This window comes from Taudactylus pleione, unplaced genomic scaffold (assembly GCF_031769625.1).
Source record: "Taudactylus pleione unplaced genomic scaffold, aTauple2 ptg000386l, whole genome shotgun sequence".
NCBI lineage: Eukaryota > Metazoa > Chordata > Amphibia > Anura > Myobatrachidae > Taudactylus > Taudactylus pleione.
In genome coordinates this window covers 8,156,962-8,184,696 of record NW_028284787.1, presented here as the reverse complement: position 1 = coordinate 8,184,696, position 27,735 = coordinate 8,156,962, and the positions used below count along the sequence as shown (strand labels likewise).

Here is a 27,735-nt window from a genome sequence, read left to right as displayed (position 1 = left end):
ATTGTTAACACACAAACTGTACAAATTGTATAATGGTAACAATTACTCATTGTATTGTATGGCAGCCACTGATGCTCTCTGTATTATAAATTTATGGCGGTCACTGCAATGCTCTCTGTATTGCATGGCGGTCTGTGATGTTCTCTAATTTATATGGCAGTCACAATGATGCTCTCTGTATAGGTAGTAGAGTGCAGGCAGCTATACAACTCTAACCTTTGTGTCTTTGTCTCAGGTGATAGAGCCTAGCTTTACCCCTGCTCTTAAGGGTGTCAGAAAATGTAAAACATCAGAGTGTACAGGTGAGTATGAAAATTCGAATGCACTCCAGGGATATAAATGAAAACCAGCATATAGTGTATACCATGTGTCAGGTAACAAATCAAATGTTTAATGTCAATTGTTTTGGTGAGCTTTAAGCATATAAAAGTTAAAAGTCCAGTGTACTTTCCGTATAGAAATAGTTTTTCTTATATATATGGATATTTAAGAAAGATTGCGCTGCAACTGGTACCAGTTTCACTGAGCTACCGTCCCCTTCCTCAGGAAGCTCAGTAGCTACTCTGGTTCTGGTGTATTGACATCTTAATTATATGGGAAGCGACTAAGGTGTTATTTGAGTATTTTATTAGGATATTAAACAGCAATGATCTTAACATCTTAACAAAACTCATGCATGAGATGAGAAAGATATACATTTCCATTTACCCTACATTAAACCTTTGGGACAGTGCTAATTGACAGTTTAGTCTGTATCCAGCACCTAGTCCAATGGTCCCGATATTAAATATCCAAACTTTCGTCCTTTAAACCAGATCAAAGATTTGGATCACTAGCAACCGGGAGGAGTTAAATACGATGGAAGAATGATAACATTCAATTCCCTGCAACATTTTTAAGTTTAGTGGGAGTTAAATAATGACTATCGGAATTTACATTATTATCGTTTATTTATATGGCGCCACAAGTATTCCGCAGCGCCTTACAAAGTACATAAACACATAAAAAAGAAGATTCCCTCTAGCACACTGCAGCAATATTAGCAAAAATACTTGAATCCTACATGATAATAGAAATTCAGTGGTATTGGTTGCATACATTTGTGGTCCTTGGCTGGATTCTTTTGGGCTGCTCTGCACCTCGGACATGAACCCCTTAATGTTAGGGACGCCGGTATAGAGGAGCCTTGACGCTGGCCCGGCACTTAATCATATATTTGCAAATGTATGCAACTAATACCTCTGAATTTCTATTATCATGTAGGATTCAAGTATTTTTGCTAATATTGCTGCAGTGTACTGGAGGGAATCTTCTTTTTTCTGTGGTTCAGTATAAACCCCGCCCTTTACAAGCACATGAGCAATATCATTAAGCTGATGTGAGCGACCACCATACTTTCTATTTAAAGTAAACAAATAGATTGATTTACAGTGACTTACAGTACAGTACAATAGAGGACATGGATAATATACATTACTACATTCGCGACCATAACACCCAGATAAGCAACAATGCAAAGCAACCAAGTGTTAGGTGCCCTGGTAGAGAGTAAGAAGTAGATGAAAGTAGAGTAAGGAGAAGCACAAGAGGGTAGAGGGCCCTGCTAATAGGAGCTTACATTCCAAGGATACATGTGTTATATATTTTACTAAATTCGATTCTATAAATTTGTGTTTATACAGTATATATATATATATATATATATATATTATATATATATAAAAAAAAAATGAACAAAGGGGGTGCACTCACCAGTCTTCTAAAATGAGTTTTTATTTCATATTTTTTTAAATTTTTTTACTGATGCTGTAAAATTTTTTAAAAAAAGATGAAATAAAAACTCATTTTAGAAGACTGGTGAGTGCACCCCCTTTGTTCATTTTTTTTTATATATATATATATATATATATATATATATATATTATATATATATGCCATGGACAAAAATTTTGAGAATGACACAAGTATTGATTTTTCACAAAGTCTGCTGCTTCAGTGTTTTTAGACCTTTTTGCCAGATGTTACTATGGTATACTGTAAAATTACAAGCATTTCATGAGTGTATATCCAATGCTTGGAGTTTGTCAGAATTAGTGGGTTTTTGTTTGTCCACCCGCCTCTTGAGGATTGACCACAAATTCTCAATGGGATTAGAGTCTGGGGAGTTTCCTGGCCATCGACCAAAATTTTGAGGTTTTGCTCCCCGAGCCACTTAGTTATCACTTTTGCCTTATGATGGAGCACATCATGCTGGAAGAGGCATTGTTCATCCCCAAACTGTTCTTGGATGGTTGGAAGAAGTTGCTGTTGGAGGATGTTTTGGAGTGAGCCCACTCCCTTGGCTGAGGAGCAACCCCACACATGAATGGTCTCAGGATGCATTACTGTTGGCATGATGCAGGACTGATGGTAGCGCTCACCTTTTCTTCTCTGGACAAGCATTTTTCCAGATACTCCACACAATCCGAAAGGGGACTCATCAGAGAAAATAACTTTACCTCAGTCCTCATCAGTCCAATCCCTGTAACTTTTGCAGAATATCAGTCTGTCCCTGATATTTGTCCTGGAGAAAAGTGGCTTCTTTGCTACCCTTGCTGACACTAGGCCATCCTCCAAAAGTCTTTGCCTCACTGTGCGTGAAAATGCAATCCCGCAGCTGAATAAACTTTAGGAGACAGTCCTGGCACTTACTGGACGTTCTTGGGTGCCCTAAAGCCTTCTTCACAACGATTGAACCGCTCTCCTTGAAGTTCTTGATGATCCGATAAATGGTTGATTTAGGTGCAATTTTACTAGCAGCAATATCCTTGCCTGTGAAGTCCTTTTTGTGCAAAGCAATGATGACTACACATGTTTCCTTGCAGGTAACCATGTTTAACAGAGGAAGAACAATGATTTCAAGCTCCACTCTCCTTTTAAATCTTCCAGTCTGTTATTCTAACTCAATCAGCATGACAGAGTGATCGCCAGCCTTATCCTCGTCAACACTCTCACCTGTGTTAACGAATCACTGACATGATGTCAGCTGGTCCTTTTGTGGCAGGGCTGAAATGCAGTGGAAATGTTTTTGGGATAAGGACCTGATTCAGACCCGCTCGCTAGATGCGTATGCAAATTTGGCAAGGCAGGTGATCGCAAGGCAAGGCATTAGCACGCCCACTATGTCTTGGCGTGCAATCGCTTTGTGTATGCAGACGCCCACAGGCCTATCTTAAGATGCCCACTTGCACACATCATCTTCAGGAAGTGTATGCAACCATCGGATGCATACGCAGCGCTTGACCATATCCTACCGCAAGCACTACGAGCAGTTCAGTGTAAAATTCAGCCAAGTGACGTGTACAATGACGCTGCCTCTGAATTGTGCACACCTCTGAAACTACGTTAAGATGCTCAGACACACCTGCTTTCGTACCTCCACTGACACGTTTCTAGTGGCCAGCCGTCACTATCCACAAACGGCTTCTCCTGTCACTCATTCAGCCGGCCAGTCTATGTGCGGTGAGCGAACGCTTCCCGTTCACTCGCACTGGTTCGTGCATGCGCATTGCAGAATGCAAACATCGGCAGTCTGCGTGCGAACGCTGCCTACCGAGCGGGTCTGAATCAGGCCCTAAGTTCATTGTCATGGCAAACAGGGACTTTGCATTTAATTGCAACTCATCTGATCACGCTTCATGACATTCTGGAGTATATGCAAATTGCCATCATAAAAACTGAAGCAGCAGACTTTGTGAAAACCAATACTTGTGTCACTCTCAAAACTTTTGGCCATGGCTGTATATACACACATATAACCACACAATTAGTTTGCAAGCAAGAGGCATGCCCCCCATCCCTTATCATGTTGGTACCCCACCGTCCCTCCCATTGTCAAATACGATGGTGGATCCAAATGTCCTAACGTAGTAGAAGATGTTGTCCCATATTGATTTTCTGTATATGTACTAGAGGTCTTAGTAGAACACTGTGGAAAATTACAGCACAAGTCGTCTTTTTGCATATATTGAATTATAAACGGAGCAAACTTGCTAAAAGTAAAAAAATGGACAATACTGCAATTGACACTGCAGGGTTCAAATTGGTTAACCATCCCCCCTATTCACCAGACCTGGCCCCTAGCGACTATTTCCTCTTTCCAAAGATCAAGGAAAACATCCGTGGGAAGACTTTTGCATCTGCTGACGATGTCATGACTGCTGTACAGGACTGGTTTGAGGACCAATAACCAGACTTTTTCATGAACTAAATCAAGAGTTTGGAGCATTTATGGGAGAAGTGTATTGAAGTAAATGGAGACGATGTTGAAAAATGAATGCCATTTGAACTTAAATTTCTCTGTTATTCATGGTCAGGAGGCTTGTATGACCCTCATTCGTCCAAACTGCTCATCTCTAATATAAATGATAGTTATCTATCATTATGACTGTAACCTGCATAATGTGGGTATTGAATAGTACTAATATGGTCCTAACACTAGGAAAGATAAAACTTGAAGCAGATAACTTGGTTCTCTATGAGGCAGGATCTTTGATTTGGATGGAAGAACCAATAAAATGGATAAATTTGGATGGATAAAATTGCATGAAAATTGGATGAAATTGAAAAGTTCCAAACAAAATGTACAGTAGTAGTACAAATAGACAAACAGTTTGTCCAACCAAAAAACAGGACATACAGACGGACAGGTGAGGAGTCTGATTGGACTTCTACAGGACACATGGGAACAACCAGACCTGGGGAGCCATTTCTCCCTGTGCGCCCCCCTCATGTCAAACACTGGCTAAGCTGCTGTTCTGGAAGCATTGAAATGGCTGACCTTTATCTCAATGAACAGAGAATGACCAAATGACAAAATGGTACAAAATAGTATAGACTGGTAAATGTGACAGAGCTGTAACAAGTGACTGTTTCCCTATCTTTGCCTATGCAAAGTATTAAGTGTGAAATAGCACACACAATTACACCAGTACATCTTACTATGTTATTGCATTTAACACCTAAATGTTAGCAATTTATGGCTTTTATTTACTGGGCAAATTGCTTTTCAGAAGGTACCCACTTGTTATTATAAGAAAGAATATGGGTCAATTGTTCTTATTTTAGGCATTTTCAATGTCCTCAGTAGTTGGAAAGTTGAATTATCCCATTTATATAGAGATATTTATCGCTCTTCACAACCACAGCAATGTTTACAGTTTGTCACACTGCTTATTCATCTACTAACAACGTTTTTTCCTCCTTTTCCCTTTAGTCTACACGGCAGCTGCTGAGCTTTGGTAAGTATTGAGCCCCTGCCTTTACCTATTAGTGCCCAGAGGGAAGGGCAATCCTGAAGCCATGGCTCCCCACAGCTTTCCTCCACATGGTTTTTTTTTCTCTCTCCGGAGTGCTAAAGGAGTCCAGAGGTTGCCCGAGTATGTGGCTTTTATGCCATTATGTGCGTCAATGTTAGCGATATTTACGCAGGTAAGCAGTGGGTGTCCCTTTGCGCAGGTTTTCTTTGGAACTGTTAGCATGTTTTCGCAGCTGTGTACCATGTGAAAACTCGCATTAGCGTCCATCCCTGAATCAGGCACGGGGTCTCCTTCTTTACGGAATGCTAATTTCACAGGGTCCACAAATTATTACTGATATGACTGTTACTCTACTGTCCTGCTGAACTGAACTGTTGTATAGCAGCTCGACACATTCATATTTTATTTACAGCATTCTTGGGGAGATGTATCAAGCCATTTATCTAGCACAGTATTTGAAATGACAGAGGGCCTGATTCAGAGTTGCAACTGCAATTTCGGACGCAGCTGGTTTGCGAAAATATATGTTAATGACTTAGCTGATGTCTTGTGGAGAGAAACACCAACGTCCAGTGTCTCACATTCTCCACTTGTGCACAAAAGACGTCACATCGGGAACATTAGTCGCACATCGAACATCTGAGCAACCTTATTCTCTCTCAGAATGTCCGTCTAAGATGCCGAGGGCCTCTCAAGCTGCGTAGGAATTCGTAGAGGCTCACAAGGGCGCACCCAGAAAATAGTCCCATTACCCCTACCAAATGCTGACCACCTGTCACTAACTTTGCGAAAAAACCCTCACTGCACCCGCCATTGCTAAGCCAAAAAAAAAAAAATAGCTCCACTACATCTGACAAACGTTGTGTCCACCCATGGATCAGGCCCAGAACCCGATTGGTTATTTGGGGCAACTGCTCAACTTTATTTCTCTCCAAGGCTTGCTACATGTCTCCAACAGTGTTATGTCCCTCTTTCTCTTAATTAGCAAGTTAAATTTATAATTAACATGGTTTTTGTCTTGGTAAATACAGTAGGGTAAGAAATTCACAAAATAAATGATAAAATATTTCTATTGGCTTGTCAATACCCTCCTGCAACATTTACTTTGCTTTATCACTCAAGCTTCTTCTATGCCAGACAAGGACGGCTTGTAAACAGAAAGTGACCATAAGTAGGTGGAATCACAGCACATGTAGGAGGATCCTGTCACAGTAGGTGAAGATAACACCAGTAGGTGAAGCATTGCACTGGCATGTGTAGCCAACAAGTAGGTGAAGCCAGCACACCAGGGGGACAAGTACACAAATTAGTTAAGTGACCGTCACCACTTAATTCAACAGCAGAAATTCCAAAGAGTAGTACACAGTATATTTGCCAGTACATATGCACACAGTATATTTGCCAGTACATACACACACAGTATATTTGCCAGTACATACACACACAGTATATTTCCCAGTATATACACACACAGTATATTTGCCAGTACATACACACACAGTATATTTGCCAGTACATACACACACAGTATATTTGCCAGTACATACACACACAGTATATTTGCCAGTACATACACACACAGTATATTTGCCAGTACATACACACACAGTATATTTGCCAGTACATACACACACAGTATATTTGCCAGTACATACACACACAGTATATTTGCCAGTACATACACACACAGTATATTTGCCAGTACATACACACACAGTATATTTGCCAGTACATACACACACAGTATATTTGCCAGTACATACACACACAGTATATTTGCCAGTACATACGCACACAGTATATTTCCCAGTACATACACACACAGTATATTTCCCAGTACATACACACACAGTATATTTGCCAGTACATACACACACAGTACATTTGCCAAATAAAAAGAGGGCAAGTCAAGGGATGTCCAGACAAATGGATGCCATGTTTGCAGCTACATTTTTACCTCCTTCCTGGGGCAGTAAAATTAATTTATTAATAACATTATTATATAAACTACCAGTTTGCAAAGCAGATTTCAAATTAACTCCCATGAAGTTACACAAACGACCTCAAACATACCCAAAGGGCTGGATCTAGATATGGGCCATAACACAAAAGTTATAGGAACGGAAAGCAACTAAAATGTTGTCTAATTAAAAAGCCTTCAGACCTCCCACATGTCATTTATATACCCCATCAGACCCCCTATAACTTGTGTTTTACAATATCTATGAGAACCCCCCACAAGCCTTTTATATGTGCCGCGTGGAAAGCAGCAGCATTTAGTGCCAGCATTGCTGCATGCCACGTGGCACAGCAAACATCTAGCCTGGACACACGCCAATGTTGCAACACAAAGTTTGAGAAGCTCTGCTGTAAACCAACCAAATAATTTGAAGTTCAGTGAATTTTGCCTATATCAACATTTTTATTCACAGTACAACAGGACAAACACAGTTATGACCCCCTGGTTCAAATTGTATGGGGAATGCCTGTTGTCTGTAGTATATAGAAGCATAGCATGTTGTGTATTACCTGTGTGGTTTGCAATTTAATTTGAGCCCCTTTCCTGAGGTTAGCATATGCTTTTTTTTAGGGAGTATTCCAATTTTACTTTTAACAAAAACATTGGAACTCTATGCAAGTACATATTCTACAAATAGCAGTGTAACAAATCACATTTCCATGGAAAATAAATACGGCACAAGTATTGAGCAGAGAGAAATGGTATTGCAGTAGATTCATATTGTAATCAGTAATCTTGTCCAGAGGGGAATTCTGGGTAGCTGCAATCAACCCGTGTCTCCTGTGGTTCAAGATCCTTCATTCCAGATTGCCTGTAATGTATTCCATTTATGTGCAGGAAAAATCAGGGCATTTAATTATAAGAATAATCTCACATTACTCCAACAGAGCTCTCACAGGATGACAGTCTACAGTACATTTAAGTGAGACCCAAGAAATACTGGTTAACAGAACTTTTCAGTTGATAAAAGGGCCTATGCATGATTGCAGGGAATCAGTATGTAATGCCGGCGGACTAAATATCGATGCTGGAAGCCTAAACCGTCAGGATCCCGACTAGGGCTGGTAAGTACCCTAATCCTCCCCTCTCCCCCCCTAACCTCCTCCGGTGATGCCTAAACCTAACCCTCCCGGAGTGGTGCCTAACCTTAACCCCCCCTCCCTGCACCCTAAACCTAACCCTCCCGACGTGGTGCCTAACCCTAAATCCCTTAGGGGTATCCTAACTTAACCCTCCCCCCCCCCGCAGCTAAGCGCTAACACTGCTCGGCTTACCTTAGTTCGGGAAGCAGTCTGTCTAGATTCCGGCGTCGGGATCTAGATGGGCATCGGGATATCGACGTTTGTCTTTAGTCTCGCGTCGGGATTTCGACGCCGGTATTTAATCAGACGGCTTCCTGGTCATCGCCATTTTGACCGCATCCCGTATGCAGTAGTGTAAGCGCTACAATAGTGTACTGGTTTGCTGGCACAGTGCATCTAATATGAATAAATATTGATAAAGGCACTCGTGCATTTATTAGTAATATTTTATATTTTTTTATTACACTATACAGAATTTTGCAAAACCAAATGTTTTTGATCCTAGTCTTTTTACAGACACACAAATAAAACTTCACCTTGAATCTCCAAAAGTCAACTACTTTATTAAAATAAGTGACAGAGTATGTATAGGGGTCAGCCAAACATATTACATGGATAAAACATTTTACCACGTTTAGAATTGAATAAAATTTCAACACAAATAACAAAAATTTGCACATTTATTATAGTAATACAACCAAATAAAATATTTAGATTAACATATATTAGTAAAGTATGCAAAAATAGAATTAAATACAATTTACACATTTACATTCCTGCTATAATATTATCAATGTAAAGTTTTATAGAAAACATCCATCAGTTACTGTATGTGTACGAATACCTCTACAACCCATAATTTTGCTTCACAAGCTTAAATGCTCTTCTGGACACTTCTAGTTGAAACAGATTCAATAAATGAAAATATTATAGTAAACAACACTGATAATGTACATCTTTAAGTGAAACAATTACTCGCTGTACATATATTTGCTTTAAAATATCCTATGAATGATACCATTTCCTGGTTAAAGTCAAAACTATTGCTTATTTTATAAACCATGGCTTTGAATCTCCAATTCAATTTGGATGAAAAAGGCACAGGTTAAAATGCAGTATGGCAATCTCCTACACACATCTTACAGCCAGAATAGATTGTCTATTGCAGTGGTCCACAGGACCCCACACAGGTCACGTTTTCCAGGTCACCCAGCAGGTGCACAGGTGTAGTCATTACTCACTGACACATTTTAAAAGATCCACAGGTGGAGCTAATTATTTCTGCGAGGAGACCTGGAAAACAAGCACTGTTTGGGGTCCTGACGACAGAGTTGGAGATGTAGTCCTACTACTCATTGTGTATGGAGATGTAGTCCTACACAATGAGATTGGAAGAAGCACTATTCTATTCAAAATCTTTGGAGCATAAGATAGATACTTAACTGCTCTCCCGGAACCTCCAGGAGACTCACAAATTTTTGGGGAGACCCCCAGGCTCCCGGTAGAGTGGGTTGTCCTTGCGCATCCCACCATCTGAGCATAACGGAGACAATAATGCCTGGATACATGGGGAGGGAGTGGAGCCAATTATGATGTGAATCTATGATAATTGGTTCATTTTGGCTCCACCAACTCTTCATAGAGGTGCTATTCCCAGCACTTTCCTGTCAGGGGGTAAGTCCTAATGACACATCGTTCAGCCCCACCCCCACAGTGGCCACTTGCATCTCCTCTCCCGGGGAGATTATAAAAGTCGGCAAGTATGCCTTATTTAGTAAGAATATGGGGAAACTAGGCATTAAAAGAGAAGGCCAATTAATTGCACACAGCTATTTAAAAAAAAGGAATAACTCTCTTTAATCTCTCCAGAATTACTGCTGGAGACTCCACCATAAAAAATCGGTAAATAAAAATCCTAACCATATACCAAGCTGCATAGTGTTCGTAAACAAATCGATTTATTCTATAACGGATACCATCTGATTTCTTGATAGATGGTGTTGAATGTTTACGTTTATTTACTGAAGAATAATCCCACATTGAATTCTAGTTATAAAATTGTGGAATAGAATTAACTCGTGGTAGAAATAACAGAAAAGTATTTTTTAATTTTTAGTCCAAATAATTCAAAGAGCAAAATGTATTTATGTAGTATTTCTTCTGCATGTCTTTCTGTGTGCAATGATTCTTATTTTAGTACCTGATAACTAAAACATTTTGTTGTGCGATGTATCAAAACTTAGTTTTATGTGTATTAAAATAAATTGACATTTTAATTGATAGTATTTGGCTTCTTTCAAACAAATATTTGGTCAAAACAAACCTGAAAGCATTTGGGAAACCTGTATCTACTTACCTATGGATTAAATATTGTTTAAAGAAAATAAAGACCAATATAATAGATCAGTGGAATAATGTAAAATGTGTTACAACTGTCATATAAAGATTTAATACATTATTTATGCAATACAAGCTAACTCAAAACTAGGTGTGTATGAAATAGCAGTTTCCCATGTTTCTTTATCAGGGAAATCTTTTAACTGTATATTTAAAAATGTACTGCATATTGTTTTATCATGCTTATATTTTATATGTAATGTAACAAAGGGGTCTATTCATAAAGAACATGAAGTGGCTCACGAAATACACATGGCTATACTGTATATCGCATCACATCAATGCGATATATAGTGATGTTTAGTAGCCATTCATGTACACCAGTGGTGTCAAACTTGGGCCTCCAGCTGCTGTAGGACCACATATCCCTGCATGCCCTGCCACAGTTTTAGCATGTCCTAATAGCAAAACTGTATCAGTGCATGCTGGGATGTGTAGTTCCACTGCAGCTGGAGGGGCCAAGTTTGACACCACTAATGTACACTTACCTGTCTGGCCCCTCCGCGATCCCTGGACCCAGTGAGAATACAGACATATTGTGTGTAATCTTTCTGCTAATGCCCTGGTGTCTGAGAGCAGCAGGTCAGGTCAGACTTGCTGCAATGGACGCTGGGCAACAGCAGGGGGTTGTGCTACTTCCTTGCTCTGTTCAGCTTGCGGTACAGACTTCGCCATCATCAGATGGCGAATCTGTACCGCAGGAGATGAACAGAAAGCTGAGCTATACGTTCCTTTATGAATTGCACTCTCCATATAAAAGTATGGTAATGCAATTCATACACGAAGTGGGGGTGCCGCTGAAGAAGGAATACCCTTCTCCACGGTAACCCCCTCTATGAATCGCCTAAAGCAGTGAGAAGCCATGTTTTCAGCTAAACAAGACTTTTCACTACTTTCTGAATAGACCCCAAAGCATCAAACAATGAAATAGAACACATCATAACAATATATTTAGCACAAGAAGATGTCACATCCACTGAAAATCAACCTATTGTATGTAAAACCTAAAGTATTAGGACTAGATTTTGTAATGTACGAACAATGACAGTGTAATTTCTGGCCAGCAAATCTCATGTAGCATTTCAAGTATAAAGGAATATTCAATAATAGTTCAGTCTTTTTTCCACTATGATTTTAGGAAGTCCATTTCTTCCTCAGTAGATACTTATGAGTAAATGGTGATCACCTCCCGGCCACCACCACGGACAAGGAGCACTCGGTTCAAACCTTCAGTCAAAACTTCTAAAAATTCCATATCTGACAGAAAATTGTTAAAGATTATTTTAAGTTTGAAACACATCTGTGCTTGGAAGGTTATTTACACTATATATATATATTTTCCCTGCACGCTATAAGCAATAAATGCTGGCATGGCACCTGATGAATTTTACAGCAGGGGTTCACAACCCAAATGGCAATGGGCTATACTGCACTGTACAGTAGGATGGTCATGGTATGTATAGTAAATATTCATAAGCATCCCTGGATAAGTTGTATTCAAAATTTACCAACAATCTGGAGATAAACTGTAAATTCCTCAATGTACCCCATATGAACTGTGTTCCTTAACAACCATCAATTAAAGGGAAACGATCAACAAAAACAATCTATAGTATTCAACAAATCAGTAACAAATACAAATCTTATTTCTCATGCATGTATGAATAAAACTTTTGTGAATTCACGGATTCCTGGTTAGCTTGTTACGGTTGTGTATCCCTCCATTGCCACTTAAACTCTTGGCTCCCTGGGCTGCTGTAAAACAAATTTGAATATGACTTGCTGTTCCTTATCTTAGAACCTAAGTTGTCATACTGTACCCAGAGAGCAACTCAGATAGATTCAAGGGATACTTCCATCTGTTAAAGAACACTAAATATGGAAAGTTGAGTCCCCTCATTTAGATTAAAGCTACAGCATACAAGAGCAATCAGTGGAAACAATAGGCTGTAACAAATTAACCTGTAGCTTACACAGTGACTCAAACACTTTGCACACAAAAGATTTCAAGCCAAAGCTCCCACAAGCTGTATGAATTGAGCCCTCTGCACATTAAAGGATTTCAGCAAGAGTCCAAGGTTGCCTCCTCTGTATACAATGATGTCCGCTTGAAATATTTTTTTTGGGAGGGGAATAGGTCAGCGGTTCCCCATTATTCTTGCTGAAGTTGTACATGCACAGCTAATAAAAACTGCAAAAAAAAAAACTGCAAAAAATTAAATAAAAAAACATTACCCATCTACAATTTCATAACCAACCTTGGCACTAGCAGCTTGTCTGATTATCAAAACAATGGGTAAATCAGCGGTGTGCGGTCTCCTTTGTCACGATAATCAGATCCTAGGGCTTTTCCCACAGAGCTGTGTGGGTTTGGGCTAAAAAGAACACACACATTCACACTTGCAAGTTAATAGAAAATCTTTATGAAGAAAAAAAATTAATGGCAGGTTTTAAGTTGCTCAACAGATGTAATCCAGTAACAACTGTGCCCTTAAAGGACTCAAGCAGGCTGGGAATTGTTTTTCAACAAAAGTCAGACAGCCATAGTTTACTCATGTTATATAGTACATTAATCTGCGTGCCTTCAATTTCTTCAGTTTGCCTTTACACAGCATTCTGGTGTGCCAATTAGATGCCAGGGTTGGCAGTTAGAACAGGGAGCTTATTACAGAGCACTCTGTGCTTACATGCAATAAAAACTGAGGGAAATGAAGAGTGTAACACCAGACGTGTACTCACTTAGAATAAGGTCCCTTGAACACCAATGTCAGCAATCCACTTTTACATAGCAGGTGTGTGGTTGCTTCAAATCCACATCAATAAAACTAAAACAATTCCTTTTCCCTGACATACCTGGGCACCAGGGTTGGACTGGCCCACAAAAGTACATGGGAAATCCCCGGTGGGCCCGCTGCCTCTGGGCCCCATACCTTCCTCTAATTGCAGGTTCTAGACTGTGCACTTGCATTATACCTTGTTATTATGAATTACAATTTTTATTATTATTGTTGCTATTAGAGGGTCAGTTACCAGGTAGAGCAGGAGCAAGGATGCTTGATATGTTTCTATAGAAACTACACCAAGATCCACTCTCCCGCCAAACTAATTTAGTGGCGTTGTGTATATTTGGAATTCAGCTGGCACTGTATATTTGGGCCCATTGTATCCATGTTGCCTGCAGATAATGTCCTCTCTAATAGATGGCCGAGCCTCTGTGGTGACTACCCGCACCTACTAAGCATGGACCCCTAGCTCTGCATTCCCCCAGTGGGCCTTTCATGTACCAGTCCGAGTTCTGCGGGAAAAAAGTCCTTCATGAAGAATGTGCTTAGTCTACATATCATTACTATGTGATATTGCACTTTGTAAGGGTGAAAACTCACCATGCTTCCTGGCCAAGATCTAAGCCAATGTTTGTCAACATTTGTGTGGTTCAGCCACAATGTGTAAGACACTGACAAGATCTAATCAGAGACTGTTTGGACACTTACCCATAATGTCTGGGTTGTCTAGACCACTCATCCTTAAGGCTGTAGAAAACCAAGCATGGTTTACCTTAAGATGTGTATTAAAATATAGTACTTGGCATATTCCTAATATATCTTGGTTAAATTAGCAAAATCAGTTGCAGAAATAACAGTAATATTCTCAAGAATGAAGGAATTTAAAAAAATATCTAAATATTTTTTTAAAATTTCCAAGATACACACAGCAATAAGACATGTTACTGCAAGATGTGCACTTGGTGATGGACTAATACCATAGGTACAGTTGCAACCAAGCTTAAAGTGTTTTACAGTGTTACAGTAATTATTATTATCAACGATAGACTATTAGAACTACCGATACACAAAAAGGATACAGTTTTCATCGCCATGTTTACTCTTAGGCGGCCCGGGCATATTCAGTAATACCAGCTGAGCATGCTGAGATCTGTTCACTACAACCTCATTTAGCTTCACTGCAGTGTGCATCCTTCTGACATTTGACTGGTTTCTGGAACCAAAACAATGATGATAGATTTATAAGAAAGTGCAGAAATAACAATACACATTTTAATAGTATTTGACACTTTTACTATGTTATACTATTTGTTTTAAATCTAACCAATACCCATGGAAAAAGCCAGTTTCACATGCAGTAGGCTTTATGTTATGGAAGTAAAAAACATAATAATAAAATGGTATACAACATCAGACCAAACACAAAAATATGATGCACTTTAACTCACAGATTCTCCCATTCTCTGAATGCATTAGATGTTGAGAAAAAAAATATATAAAAAAACACAAAACCATAAAGTCATTTAGTATACTTTTCCTGTTATACAAACTTAAATTAGAGCTATATATATATATATATATATTAGAATATATTTTTTTCCATTGTACTGAATAATGTGCTATAGCCGGGTATGTTACATCAACTATTCTGGGTAATACCGGTTCCAGGTAATACTAAACATCCTGATTGTTAATCTACAGAAAGGGCATAAATAGTACTATGAGCAATAATGCTGTAAAATGGTTATACCTTTCCAAATTATTTATTCCAGGTTTTATTTGAAAATATATTATACATAGTATATAACCCATGACAAAGAAATTGACACGCACGTACATTTTTATGCTGTATTATGAAGCCAGTACAGATTGTACAGTGATAATGCAAACTGCAGGGCATTGAAAATAAAAGGTAGAAAGAAAGATCAGCACATTATCAAAAGAACAGCAACTGCCTATCTGCATTTTGTTCATAGGGTTTGCACACATACTGCAGGAGAAACATAATACATCTTTGTAGTATCTGTATCAAATAAATGTTTCCTATTTTCCTAAAGACGTTAAAAAAGCTATTTTACTTTCTCTATCAGTTTTTTAATACCAGTCCATAGGTACTGCGCAAACTGTGTACATACAGCACCTTTTATTAATATTACCTCACAATAATGTTTTCTATTTATATGTTTTAGTGGGGCCACAGGATCAGCATAATCTGGGCAGCATACAACATGAATCAATACGGTTTTGCTGGTAACATATAATATTAGTATTTACTAGAGAACAGATTCTCAAACTCGGTCCTCAGGAACCCAAACAGAACATGTTTTCCAGGTCTCCTCACAGAATCGGAAGTGAAATAATTAGCTCCACCTGTGGGATTTGTAAAATGTGTCAGTGAGTAATTAATACACCTGTGCACTTGCTGGGTGACCTGGAAAACGTGACCTGTGTGGGGTCCTGAGGAGCGAGTTTAAGAACCAGTGTACTAAAGAAAGAAAATGTAACTTTCTGTTTTCCTTTCATTTTACACTTATTGGAGACTGTAGAGAGTAATAGAGAAGGGTCCATATGTACAGATCATACAGTCAGGTGCATAAATATTGGGACATTGACAGAATTTTCATATTTTGGCCTCTATTCACCACCACAATGGCTTTGAAATGAAACAAACAAGATGTGCTTTAACTGCAGACTTTCAGATTTAATTTGAGGGTAATTACATCCAAATCAGGTGAACGGTGTAGGAATTACAATGGTTTCTATATGTGCCTCCCACTTTCTAAGGGGCCAAAAGTAATGGGACAAACTAAACAATCCTAAATCTAACTTTCACTTTTTAATACTTTGTTGCAAATCCTTTGCAGGCAATTACAGCCTGAAGTCTGGAACGCATAGACATCACCAGACGCTGGGTTTCATCCCTGGTGATGCTCTGCCAGTCCTCTACTGCAAATGTCTTCAGTTCCTGCTTGTTCTTGGGGCATTTTCCCTTCAGTTTTGTCTTCATCAAGTGAAATGCATGCTCAATCGGATTCAGGTCAGGGGATTGACTTGGCCATTGCATAACATTCCACTTTTTAGCCTTAAAAACTCTTTGGTTGCTTTTGCAGTATGCTTCAGGTCATTGTCCATCTGCACTGTGAAGCGCCGTCCAGAGAGTTCTGAAGCATTTGACTGAACATGAGCATATAATATTGCCTGAAACACTTCAGAATTCATTCTGCTGCTTTTGTCAGCAGTCACATCATCAATAAATACAAGGGAACCAGTTCCAATGCCCACACCATGACACTACCACCACCATGCTTCAATGATGATGTGGGTATGTATTGGATCATGAGCAGTTCCTTTCCTTCTCCATACTCTTCTCTTCCCATCACTCTGGTACAAGTTGATCTTTGTCTCATCCGTCCATAGGATGTTGTTCCAGAACTGTAATGGCTTTTTTAGATGTTGTTTGGCAAACTCTAATCTGTTCTTCCTGTTTCTGTGGCTCATCAATGGTTTACATCTTGTGGTGAACACTCTATATTCACTCTTGTGAAGTCTTCTCTTGATTGTTGACTTTGACACATATACACCTACCTCCTGGAGAGTGTTCTTGATTTGGCCAACTGTTGTGAAGGGGTTTTTCTTCACCAGGGAAATAATTCTTCTGTCATCCACCACAGTTGTTTTCCGTGGTCTTCCGGGTCTTTTGGTGTTGCTGAGCACTCCGATGCGTTCTTTCTTTTTAAGAATGTTCCAAACAGTTGATTTGGCCACACCTAATGTTTTTGCTATCTCTCTGATGGGTTTGTTTTGATTTTTCAGCGTAATGATGGCTTGCTTCACTGATAGTGACAGCTCTTTGGATCTCATATTGAGAGTCGACAGCAACTGATTCCAAATGCAAATGTCACTCCTAGAATCAACTCCAGACCTTTTACAAGCTTAATTGATAATGAAATAACGAGGGAATAGCCCACACCTGTCCATGAAATAGCTTTTGAGTTGATAGTCCCATTACTTTTGGCCCCTTAAAAAGTGAGAGGCACATATAGAAACCGTTGTAATTCCTACACCGTTCACCTGATTTGGATGTAATTACCCTCAAAATAAATATGAATGTCTGCAGTTAAAGCACATCTTGTTTGTTTAATTTCAAAGCCATTGTGGTGGTGAATAGAGGCCAAAATATGAAAATTCTGTCAATGTCCCAATATTTATGCACCTGACTGTATATGTTATGTAGATTAAAAAAACTGAAAAGGGGAAAAACAGAATCAATGAAAAAAGAAATATAAACAGGAGCAAACATATTGTGCACCTATTATAAGAAATCTAAAGTGAAATATTCTACCAATTACATACACTAGGGGGTGCTAAGAGGTAAATAATAGAATTAGCCAGAAAAAGTGTGAAGTGTGCAATCACTAAGATAACTGTACTGTACAGTATAATCTTTAGACAAACGTATATATATATATATATATATATATATATATATATATATAATGAGAAAGGAAGATAAGCAACTCTTTTGCCAGCAATAATTGTTTCAGTGTGACTTAGATATAATGGATTTTTTTTTTTTTTTTTTATTAGAACCAGTTTACATGGATCTAGCCACCTACAGTGACAGGGAAGGGAGACGTGAAAGTACTATCTCCTGTGCAACCTGGAACTGCCCCCTGCTGGTACAAGCAATTGTGGTGGCATAAACTACATGAAACAATCCCCAGGACCGTCTGCATCACTCAACAGAAAAAAACTGCTAACACGAAGTGTAATTATTTGAATATTGCGATCATCATAATCTGTCTGTCGTAAAACAACAGAGTTAACCCTAGAAAGCTACATATCCGGGATTTTCTAACTTTCCAATAAAGTACATTCAAGTGGCAACTTTACCTCACTCGGTAAAGGTGCGTACACACTAGACGATATTTTGAACGATTTGACCGATTTCAACGCATCAGCACGACAATTTGTTTAAAATATGTCCAAAACATGAGTGTCCAAATCGTGAGTGTTCACTCACGATCACGATGCACGTACCCGCTGGTCATACATCGCATCTTCAGATCTTGCCTACAGCAGGCAAGATCTGCCAATGTCGTACACGATCTGGTGGCTATGTGATTTCACCACTTAGGACTAAAACTACAATATATTTGAACATAACCTTTCTAGAGTTACTTACGGTTTCATGTTAAAGATATCCCTGTAACTTGCTGCATTTAGATCTTTCATTTTATGCTTCTCAGCAATGAGCTTTTCTTTAGTCCAGGTCATCTGGACCTTTTCTGGTGTAGCAGCACTGGATTTGGATACTACCGCAGAGTGTGATGCCGTGTTTCGGTCATGGATCAACTGCGCCTGAGCAAAAAGTACACAGAAGCTTAAACAGGTGAAGTATATTTCACTCATATCTAAGTGATGTAGTAATACTGCTAGCAGCAATAATGGAGCTTCCTCTGCTTCCCAGTATTTATACAACATCACAATTCCGGATTCTGTATCTTTGAGAATGTTTTATCATGCGGTTTCCTTGCACTGAATGACACAGAGTATGTTGGCCAAATTGCTCTGATCTACATCTGTTTATGTCATGTACAGAACAAAGCTGGAAATATTGCATTCTCATCCATTTAGGTATGCAAGTAAAGGAGTGATGACAGTCTGGCTCATAACTTCAAATATCTTTCATCAAAACCATTTTTTCAGATGGCATCTATAATTAGGCTTGCCATATCATCGCTTTAATTCGGGACACTCATGAATTACACAGGCTCTGTAGCTGATTACAAACAGGTGAAATGGAGATGAAGTTAGCCAGCCACAGTATCTGTTTAATTCATATGTGTCCCGAATTAAGGGCTAATATGGCAAGCCTATATATAAAGAATGCAAAAGAAAAGACAAAGCCTTATCTGAGGCCATCTTTCAACATTTGTGTTCGTCACACTACATCAGCAATACCACTGATTGTTATGCAGTACCCAAATAAGTTATAACCGATAATACATTGTTGTTAATATTTAAATTTTTTTTTTATATTTTTCGCTGTCTCGATGTAAACACACTCCTTGTATAGGAATAATATGGTAGCCCAACAAGGCCTAACGCTTGTAAAATTATACAGCCTACCAATTGGAGAAACCCAAGAAAGTTTTATTTTTCTGTAGTGTTTAAGTCTAGAATCTGATTGGTTGCTATGGGCAACATCTCAATTTCTAAAAACTCTCACTTTAGTAAATACACCCCTTAGGGTGCCTTGAGGAAGGAGTTTGGGAACCACTGGTATAAGTCATACTTCAAATCAACAATATCCTTGTGACAGGCATATGTCAGCCATATAAATGCAGGGTTCAGTATGTTATGTCAAAATTCAGAATATCAACATTCTTAAGTGGCGACACTGACAAAATGTCGACATTATAAAGGTCAACTGTCAGTATGCCAACACTCCACTTTTAACGTAATCCTAAATGCAGCCTAACCCTAATTTCATGTGTCGACATTTAGTACATGTCAAAATGTTGTCAATGTTGACATGTTAAAGGTCTGCAAAGTATTGCCAACATTACATTACATCAACATTACAATATTGAGATAATGAATGTACACGTGCTAAGTACTTCCCTAAATGCATATACTTACACCTCACAATAGTGTACAGTAAAAGCAAATACAATGGGAATCTTTCTGGCAGTAGCCCAATTAGAAGTGACAAATAAATGAATTGCAGATCTGTCAAACACTGGATAAAAATGGTCACCTTGGCACTTACATGATTGCCAGTGTGGTGTGGAACCCACTCCTCTAGATGCCCTAAGCTTGGCGCTAGTTTGAACACTATTAGAGGGCTGGTTGGAGGGTCCTGAATGGTATCTTGCCTAGGGGTTACAAGGGTTCCTGATTAGACTCTGATCAAGATACCAGCATTTGTAGATAAGTAGGAGGTATGTACGGAGGGGCTGGAATTTGGCGTAGTGAAGGTGTTCCTAGCTAGATTGGGGAAGAGGTGTAACTATGCACCTGACTTTGCGGCACAGTTCAGAAATGAGATTTAGATTTGCAAGGCTAGAGTATTGAAATGCTATACAGGGCTGGTGAGGGCCCATTTTTAAGGGCATTCCTTGCTGTGCATAGTGGTGCATAGCCTTTTCCACTGATCAAAAGGACTAGAGCAGAGGTTCCCAAACGCGGTCCTCAAGGCTCCCCAACAGTACAGGTTTTAGAGATATCCAAGGTTGAGCAAAGGTCGTTAAATCAAATTGACTGAGGTACTAATTAAATCAGCTGTGCTCAACCATGGATATCTCCAACTGTTGAGGAGCCTTGAGGACCGTGTTTGGAAACCTCTGGACTAGAGGGATTTTACACCTTAATGTATTTACTAAAATGAGAACATCTGTGGGCTATCGTGAACTAAAAGTTCTCTAGATTTACCTTGGAAAAATTGTATTTATATTTTCAATACTTTTCTCTTACAGTACAGATTTTAGGGAGATGTCCGTTCCCAACTACCATGAAGCTTCACTATCCTCATACATCTTCATAGAACAATGTGGTAAGAAAATAGAGTTTACTTTATTTTTTTCAGATAACGAAAACATTTGACTATAAGTTGATTATTCAATTACATTGTAATATTATATAACTGAAAATGAAAGTTAGTATGGAGTTAAATCATAATATTCATTGACTTTGCTATTTGAATGTATAAAATGATGGCTTTGGAATGTTAGTACTTTGGACTGATCACCTTGTGAAGTGCATGTTTTCCCCTAACAGGGATGTAGAATAAAGATGCGAGGAAGATAGAATGTTTTACTCATATTCATTCATGATTAAAAAAAAAAAAGTCTTCATGTGTTTTATCTAAATAGAAATGAAAACTAAATTTTAAAGTGGTTAGCTCAACCAAGATTGGACCTAGATTTGGATTATACATACCTCTTAAAATATGTTTTGTTAAACACTTGCCCAGCATATTGGTAAATGAAAGCTTACAGTGTGTCTGTATATTATACATAAAATAGACATAGAAACATATCACAGATAGTAATGTAATAGGTACATTGCAGAGACAGGCTTACACTAACCATATATCTACAAACGTGGTACACTTTAAAACTTACCTCTCTTTCTCGTTCATTCTTAGATAATTGCATTTGCTTAAGCATTTGTGATCGTTGTTCCATTACCAAAGTCTTCTCATATGTAAAGGCTGAAATGTCATTTTCAAACTGTGAAAAAACCCAACAAAGAACAAATAATAATAGGAAGTCATATACCAAAACTTAGTAGTGGGACAAACATCATACGCGCCCAAGACAAAAAACAGTCACCCCATTTACCATATAACACTTACAATTCACAGTGTGCCTACCACAAATTATACCTGGCAGTAATCCCAAACACTATGGCCCTGATTCAGACCCGCTCGCTGCCGAAGGCAACTTGCAGGGTCTGTGGGCGTTTTTTTTTCCCCTCCAGGCCACTCGTAAAGCTGTGGGTGCCCACCCACAGCTGTGCGAGCGGGCTGGAGACCGTCGCGATTATCGCGACCATCGGGCTTGCGACGGATCCCTGGGGTAGGGTCTCGGCTACTGCAAGCCCGAGTGGACTCCCTGCTCTAATTGAGCAGGAAGTCCACTACTGACATGTCAGTAGATCCTCCCACAAACGCCAGGCTTTCCCTTAGCGTTTGTGCAGCCACCCCCCCACCCGCCTACAAAACGAGGCGAGCTGTCACTCACCATCGTCTTGTAGCGAGCCCTGCAGCGACTGAAGCTCAGTCATCCGTCGGGGCTTGCACATGCGTAGTAGGGAACCATCGAGCCGCTTGTGGCTCTGAATCAGGCCCTATATTCAGAAGTGCCTCCCACACAATATACCAGTGCAGTGCTATTTACAGCACAACATACATATTGCAGAACATTGCAGAGCTGGGGAGGGTACAAGTACTAGTATTACATTTACAAACTGGAACATAGATAATGTATGTATACACTGTAATATACAGATGTGTCCACACATACATCTATCCTCCGTGCGCTGCAAGTCGTGCTACACATAATGCGGGATCTCTGTTTGAACCGGTAGCGCTGAGCGTCTTTTCGTGCATCTTTTTACATTCAAATGCGTCTTATTCGCATAGTGATACGAACATGTAGCACAAGCAGCTTCTGCTGATTAAAATGATATGAAGCATGCCTATGTTCTGTGTGCGTCTGCAGGTGTATCTGCATGCTAAATACTACGTCAGTGTTACAGCTGCTGACACTGTAACATAGCATTAGCATGCAGATACACCCACACATAGAACAAAGATATGCTGCATATCATTTTAATCAGCAGAAGCTATTTGTGCTACCTATTGGGGATATATAGGACGCATTTGAAGGTAAAAACGTGCACAAAAAGAAGCTCGGCGCCACCAAGTCACGCCACGGCATGGCACGACTAGAAGGGCAATATAACGCGCAAATAGGCTGTATGAGGACACATCTGTACAGTAGATGTAATAATGATATAACTAATACGTCAAAAGGATTATGCTACAGTAACATGTCTTCACAGCTTTTATAAATTGCTTACATTTCCAAAAGTCTCTTCATAATTTGCTTTTGACAAGAAGAATCACTGCACCATGCACATGGCTTCTGTTAGCTGTATCTTAATGACTTATTTTGTGGTATTTTTGGGCTTCTTTTAATATTCTTATTATATTTCTTTTTATACTGACTGGATACTGGCAGTTATTGTATTTGCTGAATCATAAGGAAAGAAAATATTGCTGCTGTAATTAGAAACATTCTAACATTTTAATTTCTATGATCAATTATGGTTTTCTTTTATTGTTAAACAGATGTACTATATTTCACGTATTTGTCTTTTGAAGACATATGGTGGGTATGTTCTTTTTGGCCTTCTTGTTATTATTGTACTCATCTGCAACCTCCATTTGCAAAAAGGTGTTGAGAAAGTGGGCTTGGCCTCACTGATTATACTGAGCCTGTATCCCTGGTACAATAAATTCCAAAGCTTTTAATGAATAAATTAGTCTATTATCCCTGCACTGGTGTTCTGGTCAAAGTTAAAAAACGTAAGCATAGGTTGAATACGGACAGGGGCAAAGGAGAAGGCAGCATGCTTGTATATGCTGGCCTTCTTATCAGTAATAGGGAAACAGTATGAGCTCTATTTCACCTAAATTTCGCTTTATGGCGTTCTCTTACTAAGGAATAGTGTACATATTTACCACACATTGATCCTTAGGACCGGATTCAATTAGCCGCAAAAAGCTGTGGTTTAGCAAAAATTTTTTGCACGTGCAAACTTTTGTCGAAGTTTGTTCACATGGAAATTCTCCTTAGACAAAAACTGACAAACGGTTTTCACCATCTCAGAGCAAGTGAAAAGCTGTGCAAAATCACTATTTTTACTTAGAAATGTGGGGACTTGGTTCAGAACCCCTTGGACACTCCTCTGATGACAAATTAGGCAAAAATACTATTTTAATTAGCTTAATTTTGGCAATAATTACGTGTCATTTTTGGAGTGAAAAAATTAGTGGTCAGGTATTTTGGGGGGGCTGTATGGATGGGACATAACATTGCAGGTGGCTGAACCTGGTGTATTTTATAAGTGCACTTTTTGGACTCAAAAATATACTTGTACCCATTTTAATGTACTCCTAATTTAACTGCAGGATTTATTTTCTTCCCAAAAAATGTGTTTTTTTTCAATAATTTTTCCACACATACAAATATTCATGTAACAGCCTTTTGACACAATTTAAGAACCCCAAATAGTTTTAATAGGGCCACTAATACACTTCTAAATTTATTTCCTATGTCAGTTACCTATTATAAGTGGTACAGACAGATTTCCCCAAATTCACCTTTACTTTTCACAAGTTACTCCACAAACAGTTTTTGTTCTAATGTGTTTTAGTCTTTTATAATAGGACAGTGCAAAAAACGGGAGCGTGCATAGACAAAAGATGCAAAAATATCGCACCAAAACACCCGAAGGGTGCAAAAACTTCACCGACGTTTACTTTTCGTTTTATCACATCTAATTGACCCCCCCTTAGTATAGATTGCACCCAGGCCAGTTGTAAAAAAAAATATCACTAAAACTACCATCTATCAATATAAATATAAAATAAATACATGTTCATACTGGAAAACGATTGCATCCAGTCTATTAGGAGGCCAGGTTTTTTTTTGGGGGGGGGGGATTGCAGATCTGTCGAACACTGGATAAAAATAGTCACCTTGGTACTTACATGATTGCCAGTGTGGTGTGGAACCCACTCCTCTAGATGCCCTAAGCTTGCTGCTAGTTTGAACAGTATTAGAGGGCTGGTTGGAGGGTCCTAAATGGTATCTTGATGGTGAGTTAGTGGTTTTACAATAAATTGTGCGTGTAAATAAAGCTATAGGCCTAATTAAGCAGGTAAGTACCAAGGGTAACCTGTAAGATATCCCTGCGAGGTGTGGAGTGCCCATAGTAACTTTCTGTCTTATGGTTAGTATGGAAAGGTTCTGTATAATATGATACCTTTTTGTGTCAGCGCTATGGTGTGAAATCTGTAACATGAAAGCAATTGCAAAATGAAACAGGATTTAAAATATAAGGAAAATACAAACCATTTCAACCACTTCGACCTCAGCATCTAGGCGTAAATGATACAGGAACATCTGGAGATCTTTTTTCATCTGAATACTGTTATCATCCATTTGGGCAACAGTAAATATCCGCATTCTGCACTTTCTCCAAACCTAAAATGTGAATTAGGATATAGGTTATTAGGAATCACACACCAAAGATTTTAAATACCACAATTAATGCTGCATATTTTTATTGTTCAACAACACTGCAAATTAAGTAAATAAAGAGGAATTAAGAACTCAATGTAAAAATATTTACATACATTGCTGATTTTATTGAGAAGCCACAGGTTACCATTCTTGCAAGCCCGCCTCGCAGCAATCAATCCAGAAGCAGCATTTGCTGCACCCAGAACACTGGACAGCTTATTCATATGCACAGGCCAATCTGGGTAGTGACCACAGAGGTATTCCCTCAGCATAACTCATCGGTAGTCCCCATGGTGTGCTGTCCTGCACTGTAACTGCAACAGGACAGACAGCAGATGCTGCTCCTTTCTTATTTCTGAGAGACATTTTACCTGCCATCTCATTTCCCATTCACTACTGTATATAACAGGAGACTACAGAGGCAGTAGGGCTTATGTAACAGGGTGTGATATGGTGCCGCTGCGAGAACTCCTGCGAGTCTTACATATTTTTAAAGTGGCAATCATTTCAAAGGCAAATCCAGATTGGTTTTTCCTTTAAAATGATTGCTGCTTTAAAAATTATTCAAGTGAACCTGCCCAAATTTGCCACCTCTCTTGTGATGACAAATTTAGGTTTGGTATGTGTATCTTACTGTCTTGTAGATCTTCCAGTACGAAAAGCACCTACAAATATTCCTACTTTTTTAATTATGGATTTGGGTAATTCTGATGTGCAGCAAAGCGTTCGTGTCTGACAGCACCTGTAGCAAGGGGACAATGTTTTAGGTCGCAGTTTCAACAGCAGTTAAAACATAAGTTTCCTCATACAACAGGTGTAACAAAATCAGATAAAATACCCTACCTTATGTTGTCGTAATAAGAAAGGCAACAACATTAGCATCCCGCCATCATGAACAATCCACCACACATCAATATTTCCTTCACTAAAGCGTTCCTGATTGGTAGGAAATGAATCAATGTTTTTTGCTACGAGTAAAGCTTGTTGAGCGGTTGTTGCATCTCGTACTGTGTCTGATGAAACACAAGGGAGAATTTATTAGTAAGGAAGATTTGTCTTATAATGCAGTCAGAACTACTAATTTGGGCTCCAAATATGACAATCAATTCAAATTGATTTGTCTTAAAAGAAAAAAAAAAAAAAAAGGAAAATATGGCTTTATTAACGTCACAAAAAAAAAAAATTACTTGCAATTCAAGTAGAAAAACCATAACACACACACATACACAACTGTGTTTCCACTTTGTAATTTTGTCATCTTAATTTATTGAAGTGTGTTTTATGTACGTTCTAAAAAGCAACATGCAATTTCATACATTTGCTGGCTCCCTATCATGCAGTGCAGCCTGGTATAGCCTAGTGCTGGCAGCGGCAGCCCTCACCCCCAATGTGTTCCCTGGCATTATCGGTAATTGGCCCAGGCTGTATAGATATATAAAAATTCAACTTGCAGATCCCCTGCACACAGTAAGCCACAATTTTGCATGCATACTTTTACAATTCGGTCACAAAATTGCAACCAACTCTATAAGAAGCCCAAAAGTGTCAATATACTTAACCCTTCACATTTTATGACTTCACTACATGCCATACTGCCTGAACACAGATCACTTAAAGGGTCACTGTCGAAAAGCAAGAGAGATATTTCTAGGCAGACTAATATCACCTAGTATATGCAAACTTGAACACTGAAGGAATGTAGCATAATTAGGGTGTGAAATAACTGCTATCCACAATTACAAATAAATAAAAAAGAATGTAGTGTATGTTCTTATAAATGAGGGATGCAAAGTTACAGGGGGCATTCATAAATGGGCTACAAATATAATTTGCTGAATTTGGTTTAGTTTGCTATTATTGTTTATGTATATAGTATCACTAATATACGCAGCACTGTACAGAGAATATTTGGCATTCATCAGACTCTGCCCAGCAGCGTATCTATAATGTATGCAGGATGCACATAGGCCCCTGGGTCCACTGGAGCCCACACTGCACATATGCAATCTACTTGTCTTCTTCCATGGCTGCCTCTGACGCAGGAGAAATCTCTGGGGAAATGGAGCCGGCACTGTTTCCCTGGAGATACTGTAATGGCTTTGTAATGATACCCTTACAGATCAGTTACTATTAAAGTGGTAAGCAGGTCAAGATTAGCAAATGAGCGGATGGGGATACAGGTCGAGGTCTTCATATAAAAATAGGCTCATTATCATGGCAGCATGACGACGACCAGCTGCCTAGATGGCCACACAATCAGCCACAAATCATAAGTATTAAAAATGTTTTTCTAGTTTTCCTACAAAACCATATTAGGCTATTTTTATGTATTTA

At 38.9% G+C, this 27,735-nt stretch overlaps 1 protein-coding gene across 1 annotated transcript in view; it reads right to left on the bottom strand.

The window, feature by feature from the left end:
• Positions 1-8,916: 8,916 nt before the first annotated feature.
• The window catches only part of SLC12A7 (solute carrier family 12 member 7), a 193,835-nt gene continuing 175,016 nt past the window's right edge, over positions 8,917-27,735 (bottom strand). Inside the window, exons 19-24 of the mRNA XM_088445686.1 lie at positions 26,245-26,414; positions 25,231-25,362; positions 21,709-21,816; positions 18,765-18,940; positions 14,659-14,792; positions 8,917-12,053 (exon numbers count right to left, since the gene is read on the bottom strand). Of these exons, the coding sequence (XP_088301812.1) occupies positions 11,962-12,053; positions 14,659-14,792; positions 18,765-18,940; positions 21,709-21,816; positions 25,231-25,362; positions 26,245-26,414 (812 nt within the window). The 3' untranslated portion in view covers positions 8,917-11,961. The remainder of the gene's footprint in view (positions 12,054-14,658; positions 14,793-18,764; positions 18,941-21,708; positions 21,817-25,230; positions 25,363-26,244; positions 26,415-27,735) is intronic.